The sequence below is a fragment of the Saccopteryx leptura genome, chromosome 2 (genome assembly GCF_036850995.1).
Source record: "Saccopteryx leptura isolate mSacLep1 chromosome 2, mSacLep1_pri_phased_curated, whole genome shotgun sequence".
Lineage (NCBI taxonomy): Eukaryota > Metazoa > Chordata > Mammalia > Chiroptera > Emballonuridae > Saccopteryx > Saccopteryx leptura.
The window spans coordinates 108,760,895-108,776,738 of record NC_089504.1 but is presented as its reverse complement, the minus strand read 5'-3'; the positions used below and the strand labels follow the sequence as shown (position 1 = coordinate 108,776,738).

General features: G+C 36.7%; 1 protein-coding gene across 4 annotated transcripts in view; it reads left to right on the top strand.

The window, feature by feature from the left end:
- Positions 1 to 15,844, top strand: part of NAV3 (neuron navigator 3) — a 277,955-nt gene that overhangs the window by 234,996 nt on the left and 27,115 nt on the right. For all 4 annotated transcript variants that reach the window (XM_066368505.1, XM_066368504.1, XM_066368503.1 and 1 more), the window contains 7 exons: positions 1,759 to 1,880; positions 3,578 to 3,753; positions 5,235 to 5,388; positions 6,770 to 6,944; positions 11,835 to 11,932; positions 15,294 to 15,389; positions 15,656 to 15,824. In XM_066368505.1, coding sequence (XP_066224602.1) covers positions 1,759 to 1,880; positions 3,578 to 3,753; positions 5,235 to 5,388; positions 6,770 to 6,944; positions 11,835 to 11,932; positions 15,294 to 15,389; positions 15,656 to 15,824 — 990 coding nt within the window. The remainder of the gene's footprint in view (positions 1 to 1,758; positions 1,881 to 3,577; positions 3,754 to 5,234; positions 5,389 to 6,769; positions 6,945 to 11,834; positions 11,933 to 15,293; positions 15,390 to 15,655; positions 15,825 to 15,844) is intronic.

Below are 15,844 nucleotides of genomic sequence, written 5' to 3'. Positions count from 1 at the left end.
AAAAGCTTATAACAGTTACAACAGAAATTTACAACATAAATAAATACCTACACCTTTTTTTTATTGAGTATTCACATAACCTCCATATCAGTTGATTAAGAGATATTATGCTTTTATTGTTGAATCAACACAGCACACATAATTTATATATATCTTAATTTAGCTTTTGGCATTGATAATGTTTTGGTATGCAAAAATAGTAAATGTTATCATTATTTAAAAAAATAATTTTAAGAGACCAAACTCTAGGAATTCTGGACAGTAGCTCTAGCTTTCTCTCCTATAAAATTTGTCAGCCTGTTATTATCTTAATGGGAAATTAAAATGCTTATTGATATGTATGTAGATGAGTATAAGGATGTAGTTATGTATACATATATTATATATCCATGTGTATACTCATTCATTATATGTTTTGAAAGTAACCAGTTATAGTTTCATTGGCATGGATCATTTTAGTGATAAATAAATCAATCAACTGGAAAGTATTGATTTTATACTATTATGTCTATGGAAACTTTTTAAAACCAAATAGTAATTTTCAATATCTTATAAGTTCTACTGAGATTTTTTTGCTTGACTAATCTTCACTGATGCCAATTAAATATAGTAATAGAAATAGCCTAAAGGCAGATTTGACCTTAAAAATAATTTTACAAACTCTTAGTGTCTCCATTAATACTTAATATCAGTTCACTGTAAGTAAATAAAATTTCAATTTCAGTTTTAATTTTAGAAACTATAAATAAATCTTATAAGCTGATTGCATGAAGTAAGCCTATATTTTCAAAAAGTGATTAAATATAAAATGATATCCTCTTCAAAATATGTAACTAGAGAAGCACCATGTACTTTTTAGAAATATAGAAAAGTCATACGCATGGCAGTTAGCACAAACACCATTAGAATCAGTCTGGGTCTCTGGTTGGCTTCACTGGTTTTCAGCTGAGTGACTGGGAAACACATTTAGGGATTAAACTCATTGCAGCGGTTTACTTAAAGATTAAAATGAGATGTTTCTGGGGCAGAGCAAACACAGTGTAAAAACTAGCTTTTATTATTACCTGTTGTTACTGTTACTGTTACCATTGTCCCAAGTCACCGACAGGAATTAGGAGTAGGATGGAATGTTTTCTGTTTAATTCACAAATGCCTTCTACCCATACTCTCTCTCTTAATTCTCTTCCCCTCATTGTCTCTTTGACCTTGGACACGTTACTTCTTTGCACTTCAATTCCTCATCTGTGAGAGGAAGTGCTTAGATGACTTCCAAGGTTTGTTTTGGCTCTAACATGGTATGATTCTGTGAAATGGAAAGGTAATATAATTGGATTCAGTAACTTCATTCAAAGCACAAATATTAAAAGGACACAATTAATTCCCATGCCATTATGAGTTTCCATGTACTCCATGGAGCTAATTATATGAAATAAATCACTTTGAAAGCGCAGTTTTATCCAGGTATTCAGTAGAATCACTAGCATAACATTTCATTTTTGGACAAAACTCAGAACTCATTAAACTACCGGTGCTACAGACTTATCTGAGATTCCCACTGAATCGTCATGCAGATAACTCAGTTAATTAAAGCAAATATGGTTGCACTCCACTAAACTTATAAAACCAAATGGCATTGACATGATCTTACAAAGCCATGTTGACTTTTGTTAGCAGACTGCCTCTCAGAAAACTTAAATTCTTACTTGTTCGGAATTAAAGTCTTCATGAGCACATGTGATTCTCTCTATCTTTTGCTAGATCTCCGCATCAGAAGACAGCATTCCTCAGAGAGCGTTTCTAGTATCAACAGTGCCACCAGCCATTCCAGCATTGGCAGTGGTAATGATGCTGACTCCAAGAAAAAGAAAAAGAAAAACTGGGTAAGCCATCATCAGTCGTGTCATTCTGAAGCTGATGGTCACACAGTAAGGCAGGCTTTGACCTTTGGGGCTTCAGATCTGTGCAGTGGTTTACAGAAAGTCTCATACGAGTGACTGGCACCTCACATGTTGAACTTTTCACCAAAATTAGGGTGGCATGGTGCTGAAGAGTATGTGTTAGAATTGGGGCTCAACTCCCTGCTCTGCCACTTACAGCTTGGATCTTGGGCTTGTTACTTCCCCTTTTATGGGGCCTAAATTTGCTTGTATATAAAAATAGTGTGAGGAATACTGATTTTATGGAGTTATTGTCAAGAAAAATAACATCTGTAAATAGATGACTCAGAGCAGGGGTTTCGTGTGCAGATGAGGAAGGAAGGAAAAGATGATGAGTGAGGATGGTGGTGAGAATGGCAATGATGATGATGGTGTGGAGGTGATAGTGATGATAGTGGCGATGGAGGGAGAGAAGAAATGGGGCTGGTAAAGGGGAAAGAACAGACCTCGAAAGCCTCCCCTCCCCTCCCCTCACATCAACGAGGCTTACAGTGCCAATAAAGTTTCACCTTGTAAGAAATCAGCTACATTAACGTCTGCTTTATTTTTCTTTTTAACAAGAGAAGCTAGCAGGAATATAGAAATTCACTTTAACAGAATTCTACTTTAAGTTTGCTAGAGGGATTATTTATGATAATACTAAGCCATTGCTAAAAAAAAAAAAAAAAACTAAGGGGAAGATGCTATCACTACAAAAATGTTTAAAAACAATGAAGTAAAGGATTTAATACTGTGAAGCAGAGGTAGATATTTAAATAAGTGCAACTCTTGAAATCCAAAACATAACTATGAGAGGGTTTTACTGGAGTGCCTTTTGTAAATAATGAAAGAAATATCTTTTTTTGTTTTGAAAAATGTTTATGCAGGTAATATATTAAAATACCTTCATTCCCTTGATTTGTAATTACACACTCTTTCATGTTTCTGCAAGGTGAACTCTAGAGGAAGTGAGGTGAATATACACTGTGGACAATTTGGCATGCATCTATAAAAATACCCGACCTTGGCATGAATGCTATTCATTTTGGCAGTAGGCTTTTATACCTTTTAAAAACAGATTACCTTGTATGTCTTTCCTTTGTGTTTCTTCATTTTAATCTCAAATTATAAAAAAGAAATAAAACCATTCTTTGCATATAGCTGTAGGGGATACCAATTCTGGTTTTGAATAGTATGAGAATTGAAAAATTTGAATAGAAAACCACAGTTAATGAAGTGTTAGGTGAATTTGATTTAATTTTGCTTTTTAAGTTTATACTGTCAGCAGGACATGACTTGATTGTAGCGCTAAAGTGGTCATTTAGAACAAATTGCCTTGAAGAGAGAAGCATTGGGAATGAAATCTCTTCAAGGTACTTAGTTTTAAATGAGTGCTCTGACAGCCATGCCCTTGACCCTGCACTATTTAAAAACCTTCCGTGTTTGCGCTGCGCTGGATTAATACAAGAATAAAACAAAAACACAAAGCACGGTATCATTTTTTTAGAGATACTGTGCTGCAACTGTTAATACTCTGCTTATACATACTGACCCCAGGCAGTGGCTAGGATGGCACCTGCAAACTAACGCTGCAAAGCCAAGTGCCCCCAGCGCAAATAGACAAGAAAGGTCATTTCTAACCTTTTTTTTTTTTTTTTCAGCTGAGAAGCTCATTCAAACAAGCGTTTGGGAAGAAAAAGTCCACCAAGTCTCCTTCCTCACATTCAGACATTGAAGAGCTTACAGACTCGTCCCTGCCGGCATCCCCCAAGCTGCCCCATAATGCACCTGGTGACTGTGGCTCATCCTCCATGAAGCCCTCGCAGTCGGCCTCAGCGTAAGTCACTCCCGCTGCAGAATGCTCAGGCATTAAAAAAAATAATAAAAATAAACTTCAGGACAAGCCCATTCTTGTGTTCTAAATGTCAGCAGATTGTCCTGCTGCTCCGTCTTCATACCAGTCATTTTCTTACTTAGAATGTCAGACGGCATTTGTTTGGCTGTTTTTCATATATTATAATAGAATTGGAGTGTTCCTTGATTTCACCCTCCACTTTTCTAAGTTATTATTCTCACTTCTTTTCACTTGCATTTGTCCACGTATCTAACTATGCGTTAAATGCAGGTTACCCCTTGTCTGGCCACCAAAGAAACGGCAAAATGGCCCTGTGATCTACAAGCATAGATCCCGGTAAACTGGAGTGTGATGCATGAAAATTGCAAAGATGCAGGTTCTAACCTCGGCAGTGTTCGCGTTTGCTTTTTCTAAAAGCACTTGCATGCATATCAACAAGCAAAACCTCCTGTCTTTCTGTTTTGAAGCAAAATTTTGTTTCCTGAAACCAAAGCTCAGTCTCTGTTTTATATATTGCTTATATACTGATTTATATACTATTTAAATCATATTTTTTGTATGCCCATGACAATGACTAGCCTAGCAGTGTCATAAAGAACAGGGCCGCTAAGAATCTCTTAAGACACTTGTTCATTCTATAAAATTTCATAACTTACACAGGAAGAAAGCAAACAGCACTTGCATTTTGTGACCAGCAACCAATTTTCACATTCTCAATGAAAATGATATTGTAAAACAAATTCTTTTAACATGTTTCCTACAAAGCTGTCCACAAAACGATAAGAATGTAATTAATGTATATGACCTTTAAGCGGCCCTCAACTAGCCTGTTTTTATGGGTTGAAATCTGATTTCACTTTGTTAGCTGTGATCCCCTGAATCAGCCCTGCCTAGCAGGAGAATTATATAACACTTAACTCATTATTTAAATGTTCAAACGTAATCTCTCTGATTTATTTTTTACAATATTATGTTGAATTTTTATGGTAACTTGAAGGTGGCATTGTGGCACATAGAGTTATTCTTTGCACAATTTTATAAAACAAGAAATCAGTGTTTTAAGGACCTAATAACTTTGCTTTAAAAATAACATTTCATATATTGCAATAGAGATTTAAGTCCCTTGGAAAATGGTAGAATGAAATGTAATATCACTGTGACTCTTCGGCCCCATCAATATCAGCCACAAGGGAATTTTGAGGATCACTTTATATACCGTAATAATAGACTGTTTTCATACTTCAGAAAATAAGAAGATTAAAGGAAAAGACTGTTGCTGTTTCCAGTTTTAAATCTGTGAATGTACTACTGTTTGTAAAACTCTCTTTCCTTTTCTCTAGTTTTGCCATCAGCAAATAATTCATCTGCTGGATAATATTACAGTTCAGTCTTAAAAGAAGCATCACTTTTCCTAATCTTCTGGCTTCCTCCAGCCGCTGATTTTGTAGTGTTTCCTTTCCCAGGATCTGTGAATGCACCGAGGCTGAGGCAGAGATCATTCTGCAGCTGAAGAGTGAGCTCAGAGAAAAGGAATTAAAATTAACAGATATTCGGCTGGAGGCTCTCAGCTCTGCTCATCATCTTGATCAGATCAGGGAAGCCATGAACCGAATGCAGGTCAGTGCCTAAGCACATTCAAGGGACACACTGGAGAGATTTAAAATACTGCTTATTGCCCTGTCTGGGTAGCTCAGAACATCGTCCCAATACACCAAAACTGCGGGTTCAATCCCTGGTCAGGCACATACAAGAATTAACCAATGAATACATAAATAAGTGGAACAACACGTCAATGTCTCTGTCTCTCTCTCTCTCTCTCTCTCTCTCTTTCTCTCTCAATCTAATAAAAATATATATACTGCTTATTTTCTTCTCTTAGTTATTACAAAAACAAATCTCACCATATACCTTTTCTGGAAATGTTCTCTGTTTACTCAACCTTTGCTACTGCTTTCTTAATACCAAACAGAGAAATCTAGGGTGTTGGTGTTGGAAGTGGGAGTGCAAACTGGCCGTTGCACACACAGACCCTTCAACACACTGATGCTGGTGATTGGCTTCACTTGGTAGCTAAGTGTTTAGAGAGACAGTTATAGTCCTCGCTTCTGCACTTTACCACGATTTACCTTTATGTTTTTTATGTTGGATTTTTTTCCCTGTTCTTTTGAAATTTGGCTTTCAAATGCCTTTACCTATTTTCTGCTGAAAAACAAAAGGAATGAGAAAACTACAGAAATATAACACAAGCTTTCTAAAAACGAAAGTAAAAGGGATGGATGTAGGATGCCATCTGTAAAAGTAAAGCTTTTGCATGTTTTGGAAGCCTCTGAAGGCTAAATGGAGGACCAGTCTTGTGCTCAGACTGAGTTTTCATTATTGTAAACCAGTAATCACCGTGTGCACAGAAGACTAAAGGAACAAAAGCCCGTTGCCCGGACAATTCAGCTGCCACTGTATCTAGTCATCAAAGGCTTTTGCTGTTTTAAAGAGCTTAGTGCTCTATTTTGAAGGAACAAAAACTTCAGATGTTACCTGGGATTCTGAAGTAATTTGAAATCCCCTTATTTGCATTGTTTTTCTCTGATCTTCAACTCTGTGAATTTGGAGAATCACAAATGTCATTATTTGCTATGAGAGTTTAACAGTACTTTTAAAATGAGCTATGTTATGAATTCTTCAATTATGGAATTCTTAAATCAAATGAGACCATATCCTGGAAAGCTCAAATATATAATATACTAAAAACTAATTATTAAAATTCTAATGAATAATGTCTGTATTTGTGAATACATGATTATATGTGTGTGTGAGAGAAAGAAAAGTTTACTTTTCCTTTCTTTGGGAGGAAATCTGTTTTTGTGATTTATATTTGTTTGTTTCACATGTCACCACAGGCTTTAATTAGTAAACAAACTCATTAATTCTGATAAAAGAGTCGATAATGATTTTTTCATTCACACCTGTTCAATGTTGTTCATGTTTCCCATCTTCACAAAAGAATGAAATTGAAATGCTGAAGGCTGAGAATGACCGTTTGAAGGCAGAGACTGGAAACACCGCGAAGCCTGCTCGGCCACCCTCCGAATCTGCGAGTAGCACTTCCTCCTCATCCTCACGGCAGTCCTTGGGACTCTCTCTAAACAATCTGAACATCACAGAGTCTGTTACCTCAGGTGACTATGCGCGCACACCTGCCTGAATGAAAGCACGGCTGTGACTTCACGTGGGGTGGAGGTGGGGGGATACTGGAATTTGGAGAACCTTACTCACCACTACTCTCCCTCATACCCTCTTACTGTGAACACTCTATTTCTCAGAAAGAGTCCTGTTTTTCTCTTGTAAACCTATTCTACTTTGTTGTCATTTTAAAAGTACATCCCTGGGAAAGAGTGAAAGACTTGGAGATATGGATGTCATATCAGTTTTGGGAAAGTGTTTTCTCCATGATTACAAATAAGATAAAGAAACCTGATGGTCATTAGTACTCATGAATATAATACTAATCACCCATGCAATTTTCTAGGGTTTTAAGTATGCAGAACCCATTTACAAGTATAGCAGGACCTGTTTCTAAATATGACTAGAAGATCCTGTGTGCTGTTGCCAAGAGAGGATGTAATGATGCTGATCACTTAGTCTGCAGATCTATTAAATTTTCAACAAACAAACAGAAAGGACACACTGAGTTGTTATTACATTCAGTGGTAGTAATGATAGAACAAGGATGAAGTTTTATTCAATTGCAAATGGAATCATATGACATCATGTTGTCTTAATATCTGATGAGCTATTCAATTATAAAGTATAACTGCTCCTATGGGATTGCATTGTTTTATGCACATTTTAGGTTAGATTTACATGCATATCTGTGGTAATTGCCAAGCACAGCCACCAGAGGACGCTTGGCAATCAATAATATACATGTTCCTGGGTAACTTTAGATTCCATTACAGAACTGAGAAATTTCACAAATTGCATTAAATTACACTAAAATATAGAAGATGATGATGGAAAGAAGGAGAACCAGAGACACAGCATGCTTATATTGATGACATTTTTAATCATTTTTTATGCTTCTAAAATGTCAGAATTTTAAAAATTCTAGTATTATTCCTGCCTTGATTGGCCTAGATATATAATTGCTTTCTTCTTATAAAAAGCAAATTGGAACTCCCTGAAATTCAGGAAAACAATATTTATAACATTTGGTGGGGACTGGGAAGGGAATTTAATTCTGAGAATAAGCATCATGTAATACAAATACTAGTAGCCAAGAAAAAAAACACACAGAGAGAATTCATAATAAATGAACTTATAAATCAATAGGTAAAATAAAACTATAGAAGTATGGTAATAACTGAATGTATGAATTTTGTCTAAGGTTCATGCACACTTTTTGAAAGGTGCTTAATAAAAAGAACCAAAACTTCAAATATAAAGAACCAGAGAATCCTGAGAAATATCCCATATGTTGATTTATTGGTGATGAACTTGAAAGGGAAGTGAAGTAGCTTCCCCACCCAATGGCACTCAGTGCCGCTGTGGCCCAAGGCTTGAGTCCTAAGGAAGGACAGGGCTGGTGCCTTACAGGATGGCTTACTGACAGAAGGTCACCGCCTGTTACCTGATTCTGTTTTATCCTAAAAAAACAAAAGGTTTGAAGGAGGCACTGTCTTGAAGGAAATTTAGAAAGAATAGCCATGTAAACATGAAAATAAAAATCATGTCTAGGGAAGAATAGAACTCATAAAGTTTAAACATAAAATTTTAAAAATGTATAATTTCTGTGTTCATTGGTATTGCCTTTACTCTTGCTGTATGAACTTAAAATTGGATGTGAAAAGTGTTTATGCTGGCACTTTCTAAGGTTCATGATTAATTATTTAGAAAAGAAAAAGTAAGTAGGAGAGAGGATAATTAGCAAATATCCATCCATTCCCGAAAACTAACTGCAGGTTTCATACATGTAAAGTCCCAAAAGTTTAAAAGACTTTTTTTTTGTCAAAATTATGCTTTATTGCAACCAGAATGACAGACCTTTTTATTCTTCCCTCAAATATTTACAGAAAACCATACCTAATTTTTCATTAAAAAACCACAGAGGACCGTTAACTCAAACTTGCTGATTTTTATTTTTCCTTGCAGTTGTTTCTTCAGGTGATCAGTCTGCCACCTACTGGAAACAGGGAGACCCAGGTGGGGCACAATGCGCCCCCCTCCCCCCCCCCCCGCCAGTAGGAGTAGTTAGAATAAACACGTGAACACAAGGGGTAGTAGTGAGAACAGCTGAATTTATTAAACACTGAGGATAAAGTGCTTTAAAAGCATTGTCTCGTGCACTCAGTAACCGTATGAAGCAGATACTATTAGAACCCCATTTCACAAATTAGGAAATCAAGACTTAGCAAAGTGACATTAATAATTTTTGAAGATCATGCAATGAGTAAGTGGCAGAGCTAGTGTTCGAACTCAAGACTAAAGAAATCCAGCGCCTGAACTTTTAACTGTTATATTCATTTTGCTTTAAGTAGCCATATACTTGAGAGGCAAGGACAGTCAGTCTCTTATTTGTTGGTAGATATTTACCCTAGCTGTCAAAATATATCTCATATTTTAAGCATAGTTTTTAAGAGTAAGCATGTCATAAAATTAATAACATCTTCTAAGGCAAACTTGAGCAGACAGTGGATCAGAAATCATTTTAAATTCCTTATTATGGACTACTTGTTCATACATGATCTGGCCCTAACCCACTTCAACATCATTTCACTCACCCCTTAGTCTCCACGCCCCTGCCATCCTGAGCATCTATTTATTGCTTGAACACACTTAGCTCTCTCATCAAGACTTTTTGCATTTGTTTGTGTTGACTGGATATCTTAGCTTCAGACACAACATCCTCCAGGAAGCCCTTCAAGATGACCTGTGCATCCAGAACAGGCTCCCTTTACTTACTCTATTTCACTGCCCTGTGCTCTTTATTTCTTGCACTTAACATATTCTGAAGTTATCTTGTTGAGAATGTATATTACAGAAGAGTAGGAAATTCACTTTCCTTCTCACTTTGATATATATTTCCCACCTCCAGCACAGTTCCTAATTTTTTTATGTCATAAATATATTTGAATATTTGTCAATATTTATAAATAATTGACCAAAATACTAAAAGTTAATTTGGTCCTGAACTATAAGGAATTTAGACCTGGCCTGTGGTGGCGGAGTGGATAGAGCATCGACCTGGAATGTTGAAGTTGCCAGTTTGAAACCCTAGGCTTTCCTGGTCAAGGTACATATAACAAGCAATCAATGAACAACTAAAGTGAAGTAACTATGAGTTGATACTTCTCGTTCCTTCCCCCTCTCTCCCCTTTCTGTAAAATCAATAAGTAAAATCTTAAAAAAAAAAAAAAAAAAGATATTTAGGTGTGAGCAGCTACTAGTAAGCCACTGTAAACTTCTGAGAAAAGAAGCTAGAGAATTAAAATGTCACCTAAGGAAGAGTTTATTTTTTAGTAGAGTAGGTAAAAAGGTGAGAAACTGTGAGGATATTTTGGTAAAATAATTAAATTCCACTAAAGGAGATAGGCTTTGAGGATTAAAACTTTCTAGCAAAAGTCTTCACATTTCAAATTCTACATGTTGTATTTTTATATTATTATGGACCTAAGGGATTTTTTTTACTTCTTCTTTTGTAAAATTGCATATTCCTAATTACTAAGATAATAAAACAATTCCTTTTTCAGAAGCCATTTGATTAGATTGTTGTTTCTGTGATGGCACAGTCACAGCCCTTGTTTCTATAAACCTGTAGTCAGAGCAGTTGTGTCCTCTTGTCACTGGGCACATGTGCTCATCAGCACGTGAGTTCCCTTTGTCCACAGAACACTGTCTTCACATTAAATATGGCTCTGTAATCACATCTTTGTCTAAAGAAACACATATTTGGGATAGTTTGACTTAATAATTCTCCAAATTGGACATTAATCTCATCTAATATATTTTGAAAGTTATCTTTACTTACATTTAAAGACTGGTGCTTTAAAGGTTAGCGAGCTTTATCATGCTCCTATGACTTCTAGCTGATTACTAAAAACACTATTTTGGTTTTGCAACTATAAGCATAAAAAATACAAGAGAACGACAGGTAATGCACATCTGGAGGGAAGTATAATGCCATGGTTGAAAGTCAATAACACTATAGTAATCATAGATATAAGGTAAGCAGGGATATAGCTGGATATGTGCCAAATGTTTGAAAATAATTTCAGCTGACAGTCAATCTCAGCAGCTTTGCATTTATAAATTAGATGAGTGCTGAGCTTGGATATTTTAGATTAGACTGAAAAATCATATTGCTTTTCAGTTTGCCACAGTTATAATGGTAACTGAATATTACTCGGGTATTACTCAGGCCAGTGTAGAAAAGGAAACCCCTTATTTCCTTATCAAAAGGCAATGGCCCAACACCTGAGTGACAATCTTTGGAAGCTAAAAGAAAATCCGAGATTGAAAAAACTTTAACCCAACCACAATAATTCATCTTCTTGAAGGATTTTTTAATCAACTAGGCTAGAATGGGAAGCAGGAAGGCTAAATAAATACTCCGATTAAAAGTTATGAAACTGCCTGACCAGGTGGTGGCACAGTGGATAGAGAGTCAGACTGAGATGCAGAGGACCCAGGTTTGAGACTCTGAGGTTGCCAGCTTGAGCACTGGCTCATCTGGTTTGAGCAAAAGCTCACCAGCTTGGACCCAAGGTCGCTGGCTCAAGCAAGGGGTTACTCGGTCTGCTGAAGGCCCACGGTCAAGGCACATATGAAAAAGCAATCAATGAACAACTAAAGTGTTGCAACGAAAAACTGATGATTGATGCTTCTCATCTCTCTCCATTCCTGTTTGTCCCTGTCTATCCCTCTCTCTGACTCTCTCTCTCTCTCTGTCCCTGTAAAAAAAAAAAAAAAAGTTATGAAACTAACTGTGAGAGATGAAGCAATGACAGTAGATACATCTGACCTAACATTACTCTCCTTTATGTGTGTGTGTTTTATTTTCAATTTGGTAGATATTTTGCTAGATGATGCTGGTGATGCGAATGGACATAAGGATGGACGCAGTGTGAAAATTATAGTCTCCATAAGCAAGGGCTACGGGCGAGCAAAGGTATATATTTAATCTTAAACTCTTTATTCCTACAGGTTTAGGATGACCATGATCCACATGTATTTTACATTTGAGTATTTTTTCCTGATAAACGTGTTATCGGCAGTATTTGTCTTGGCATTACTTTAATATGTTACTGAAGCATAAATGTTAGGGACTGGAAAGAAATGACCTCATCAAATAGGGAGAACTGTGTCTCAGCACGTCATGTTCATTCACTGAATACAATATTGATTGTCAGCCACCCTCATTTTTGCAACTTAAGAAAAACACATTGCTCTCTGACAAAAATGTCTTGTCTAAAACATTCCTTGGGCTTTGCTTGTAGAATACAGGTGATATTTATGATGGGAAGTAACATGTTGCTAGAGCTTTCAATTTGGCCTTTCTCCAAAGAGACCATAAGCTATATAAATATTCTAGACACTGGAAAGACACACTCTACTGAACTCAGTGTGATATATTCCATCGGTGCTACTTATATGTATCATTTTTAAGCAAGGTTTTATCTGATAAGGTGAGTATTTTAAGTTGTTTTTTTTTTTTTTTTTTGGAATCAAATATTGCCTTCAAACTGACAATATCATTCTGACTCTAGCCCTTTCTTAAAACTAAAAATAGAATTTTAAGCGAATTTGTAGTTGAGTGGCCAAGAATACTAATTTGTAAGAACTTAAATGACTTTTCAATCAAACAGAAAAAAAAAAACTTCAGAATTTTAAAAATAACTGAAGTATTTAAGTTTGAAAAAAGTGAGATAGCACTTATGAATATTTATACTGAGCAAATACTCCAAGATTCTGGTGTCATAGACTTTCTGTTTTAGCTGCAGATTTGTGTCTGATTTCCTGAAGCAGGTCTTTATGTGAAAGGCTATAATAGTCTTAGCAAAGCTTAAAACTAGCTTCAGTTTTAAAGCAGATACTGCCTGACCAGGCGGTGACATAGTGGATAAAGCATCGAACTGGGACGCAGAGGACCCAGGTTTGAAACCCTGGGGTTGCCAGCTTGAGTACGGGCTCACCAGCTTGAAAGCAGGGTCACTGGCTTTCGTGTGGGATCATAGACCTGACTCCATGGTCACTGGCTTGAGCCTAACTAACATCGCTGGCTTGAGCAAGTTAGTCATTTGCTCTGCTGTAGTCCCCCAGTCAAGCCACTTATGAAAAAGCAATCAATCAACAATTAAGGAACAGCAATGAAGAATTGATACTTCACATTTCTCTCCCTTCCTGTCTGTCCTTATCTGTCCCTCTCTCTCTCTCTCTGTCTCTCATTCTCTCTCTCTCTCTCTCTCTCTCTCTCTCTCTCTCTCACACACACACACACACACACACACACACACACACACACACACACACAAGCAGATGCTTATAAAGCATTCTATGAGTGTCTGTTTTGACTGGATTACAATAACATTGGAAACAAATTTGCTTTTTCAAAATAATTCTAAAAGACAGTATCTTTGAACATAGAAAGTAGTTGTCTTAGTCTTCTTGGGCTACTGTAGTAAAATACTATAGATTAGGTGGCTTTACACAGAAATTTATTTCCTCCTGGTTCTGCAGTCCAAAGACTGCCTGATTCATGATGAGGGCTTTCTCCTCAAACTGCAAACCTCTACCTCTCAGTCTGTTCTCACACGGCCTTCCTCAGTGTGTGTACTGAAGGAGAGAGGTCTCTCTCTGCCTCTACTTCTCAGGCCACCAGTCCCAGCATGAGAGGCCCACCTCAATGCTCTAATGTGATTCTAAATTGCTGCCTGAAGGTTTTATTTCCAGATACTATCACATTGGGCTTTATGGCTTTAAAATGAAATTTTTGGGGGGTGGGAAACCAACATTTAGTTCATAACATAGTAAAAAAAATCACAAAGGTCCTACTGTGAATTTCCTCACTCCTTATGTTAAGGACATTGGCTTCCTAATTAGGTTATATCTAAATAATAATAATAATCATTTACTCTCATAGAGTTAAATGCATTTGATGAAGAAATTGAGGCTCTGAGCCAACTAAGTGACTTGGCTAGGGTCACATTTATTAATTGCATGGTAGATGTTGTGTGTTGTAGAATCCATGCTCTTCTAATACTCGCATCAGTTATTATTCAACTATGTTTTAAGAACTATGCAGTAGGTGACAGGAACTAAGATTGTAATATATCAACTATCTCATGATATCTACTGGTGTTATGATCACTATTTCATATAATCATTTGTCAAAAAAAGACTTCAGTCAGACTATAAATCTTGAATTGTTTACTTGTCCAATATATATAGTATTTCTTAAAATTCCATCCTACAAAAAAAAAAAAAAGATAGCGTTGGGCCCATTATTTGTATTATAAAGGGATTCTTTGTTTGCTAAAATGAGTCCTGTGTGTTCCTTGGCAAGTCTTTATGAATCATGAATTTTCTAATAAATTCAAAATCGGACCTGTTTTGTAAATATGTGAATGACATACTACCATGGATAACTTATTTTTAGTTCTTTTTTTTTTCTGAAGTGAAAAGCGGGAAGGCAGAGAGACAGACTCCCTCATGCACCCAATCGGGATCCACCCAGCATGCCCACTAGGGGGCAATGCTCGGCCCCTCTGGGATGTTGCTCCTTAGCACCAGGAGCCATTCTAGCATGTGAGGCGGAGGCCATGGAGCCATCCTCAGCGCCCAGGCTAACTTTGCTCCCATGGAGCCTTGGCTGTGAGAGGGGAAGAGAGAGACAGAGATAAAGGAGAGGGGGAGGGGTGGAGAGTCAGATGGGTGCTTTTCCTGTGTACCCTGGCTTGGAATCGAACCTGGGACTTCCATACTCCTGGCTAACGCTCTACCACTGAGCAAACTGGCCAGGGCCTATCGATAACTTATTTTTAAAGCTGGATTAGATTTTAGAAATAATTAATATAAGTAATAAAAACAAAAAACAACAAAGATAAGATCATACAAATAGTAAGATGAAGTTCTAGGACTCATGTGCAACGGCTCTGTTCCATCTCTATCAACATTTCCTTCCTGCCAAGCTGCTTCTCTTCAGGAATGCACCCACTGCATTAACACAGAAGACTCTCTCCCGGCCCTTTCCCTTCTACTGAACAGGTCATGAATCAGTTTTCCTTGACCATGCCATTTCATCTAATCTCTTTCTTGTTTTTGTTGCTATTGCTGTTTCTTTCTTTGGTTTGTTGGTTGGGGTTTATTTTATTGATATAATCCACTGTGTGTATCTGTTACTATAAAACTCATCGGCTTAATAAATATTTTAGTCTTAATCATCACTATATTAATACATTTTAGTAGAAAATATAGTAATAAGACAAGATGCACAGTTGTTTTTTATCTTGTTTTATTTTGTTCTTATTTAGGATCAGAAGTCTCAGGCATATTTGATAGGATCCATTGGAGTAAGTGGAAAAACCAAGTGGGATGTCTTAGATGGTGTGATTAGACGTCTCTTTAAGGTAAGTTGTGCACAATATCCTGATATTAATTTACCAGTGTTTCATTTTGGATACCTCCCTTAGCTTTAGTAATATAGACATACTTGCTTTTACTCTTCTTCATTATAAATATCAAGGAAAGGCTTTCTAACTTTGTGCTATTTGATGATAATAGTTCTTACATTACCTATTTCTTGACAGCTAGCTTCATATCCCATGAGTTTTGTACTTTTTGTAGACAAGTCGAACCTCTGTTCTGACTTTTCTCTTTTCTGTGTACTGTTTAGGAATATGTGTTTCGAGTTGATACATCCGCTAGCCTTGGTCTGAGCTCTGACTGCATTGCTAGCTACTGTGTAGGAGATTTAATTAGATCCCAAAGCCTTGAAGTGCCTGAGCTGCTGCCTTGCGGATACCTTGTTGGAGACAATAACATCATCACTGTGAACCTGAAAGGTATAAATGAAAAGCACACT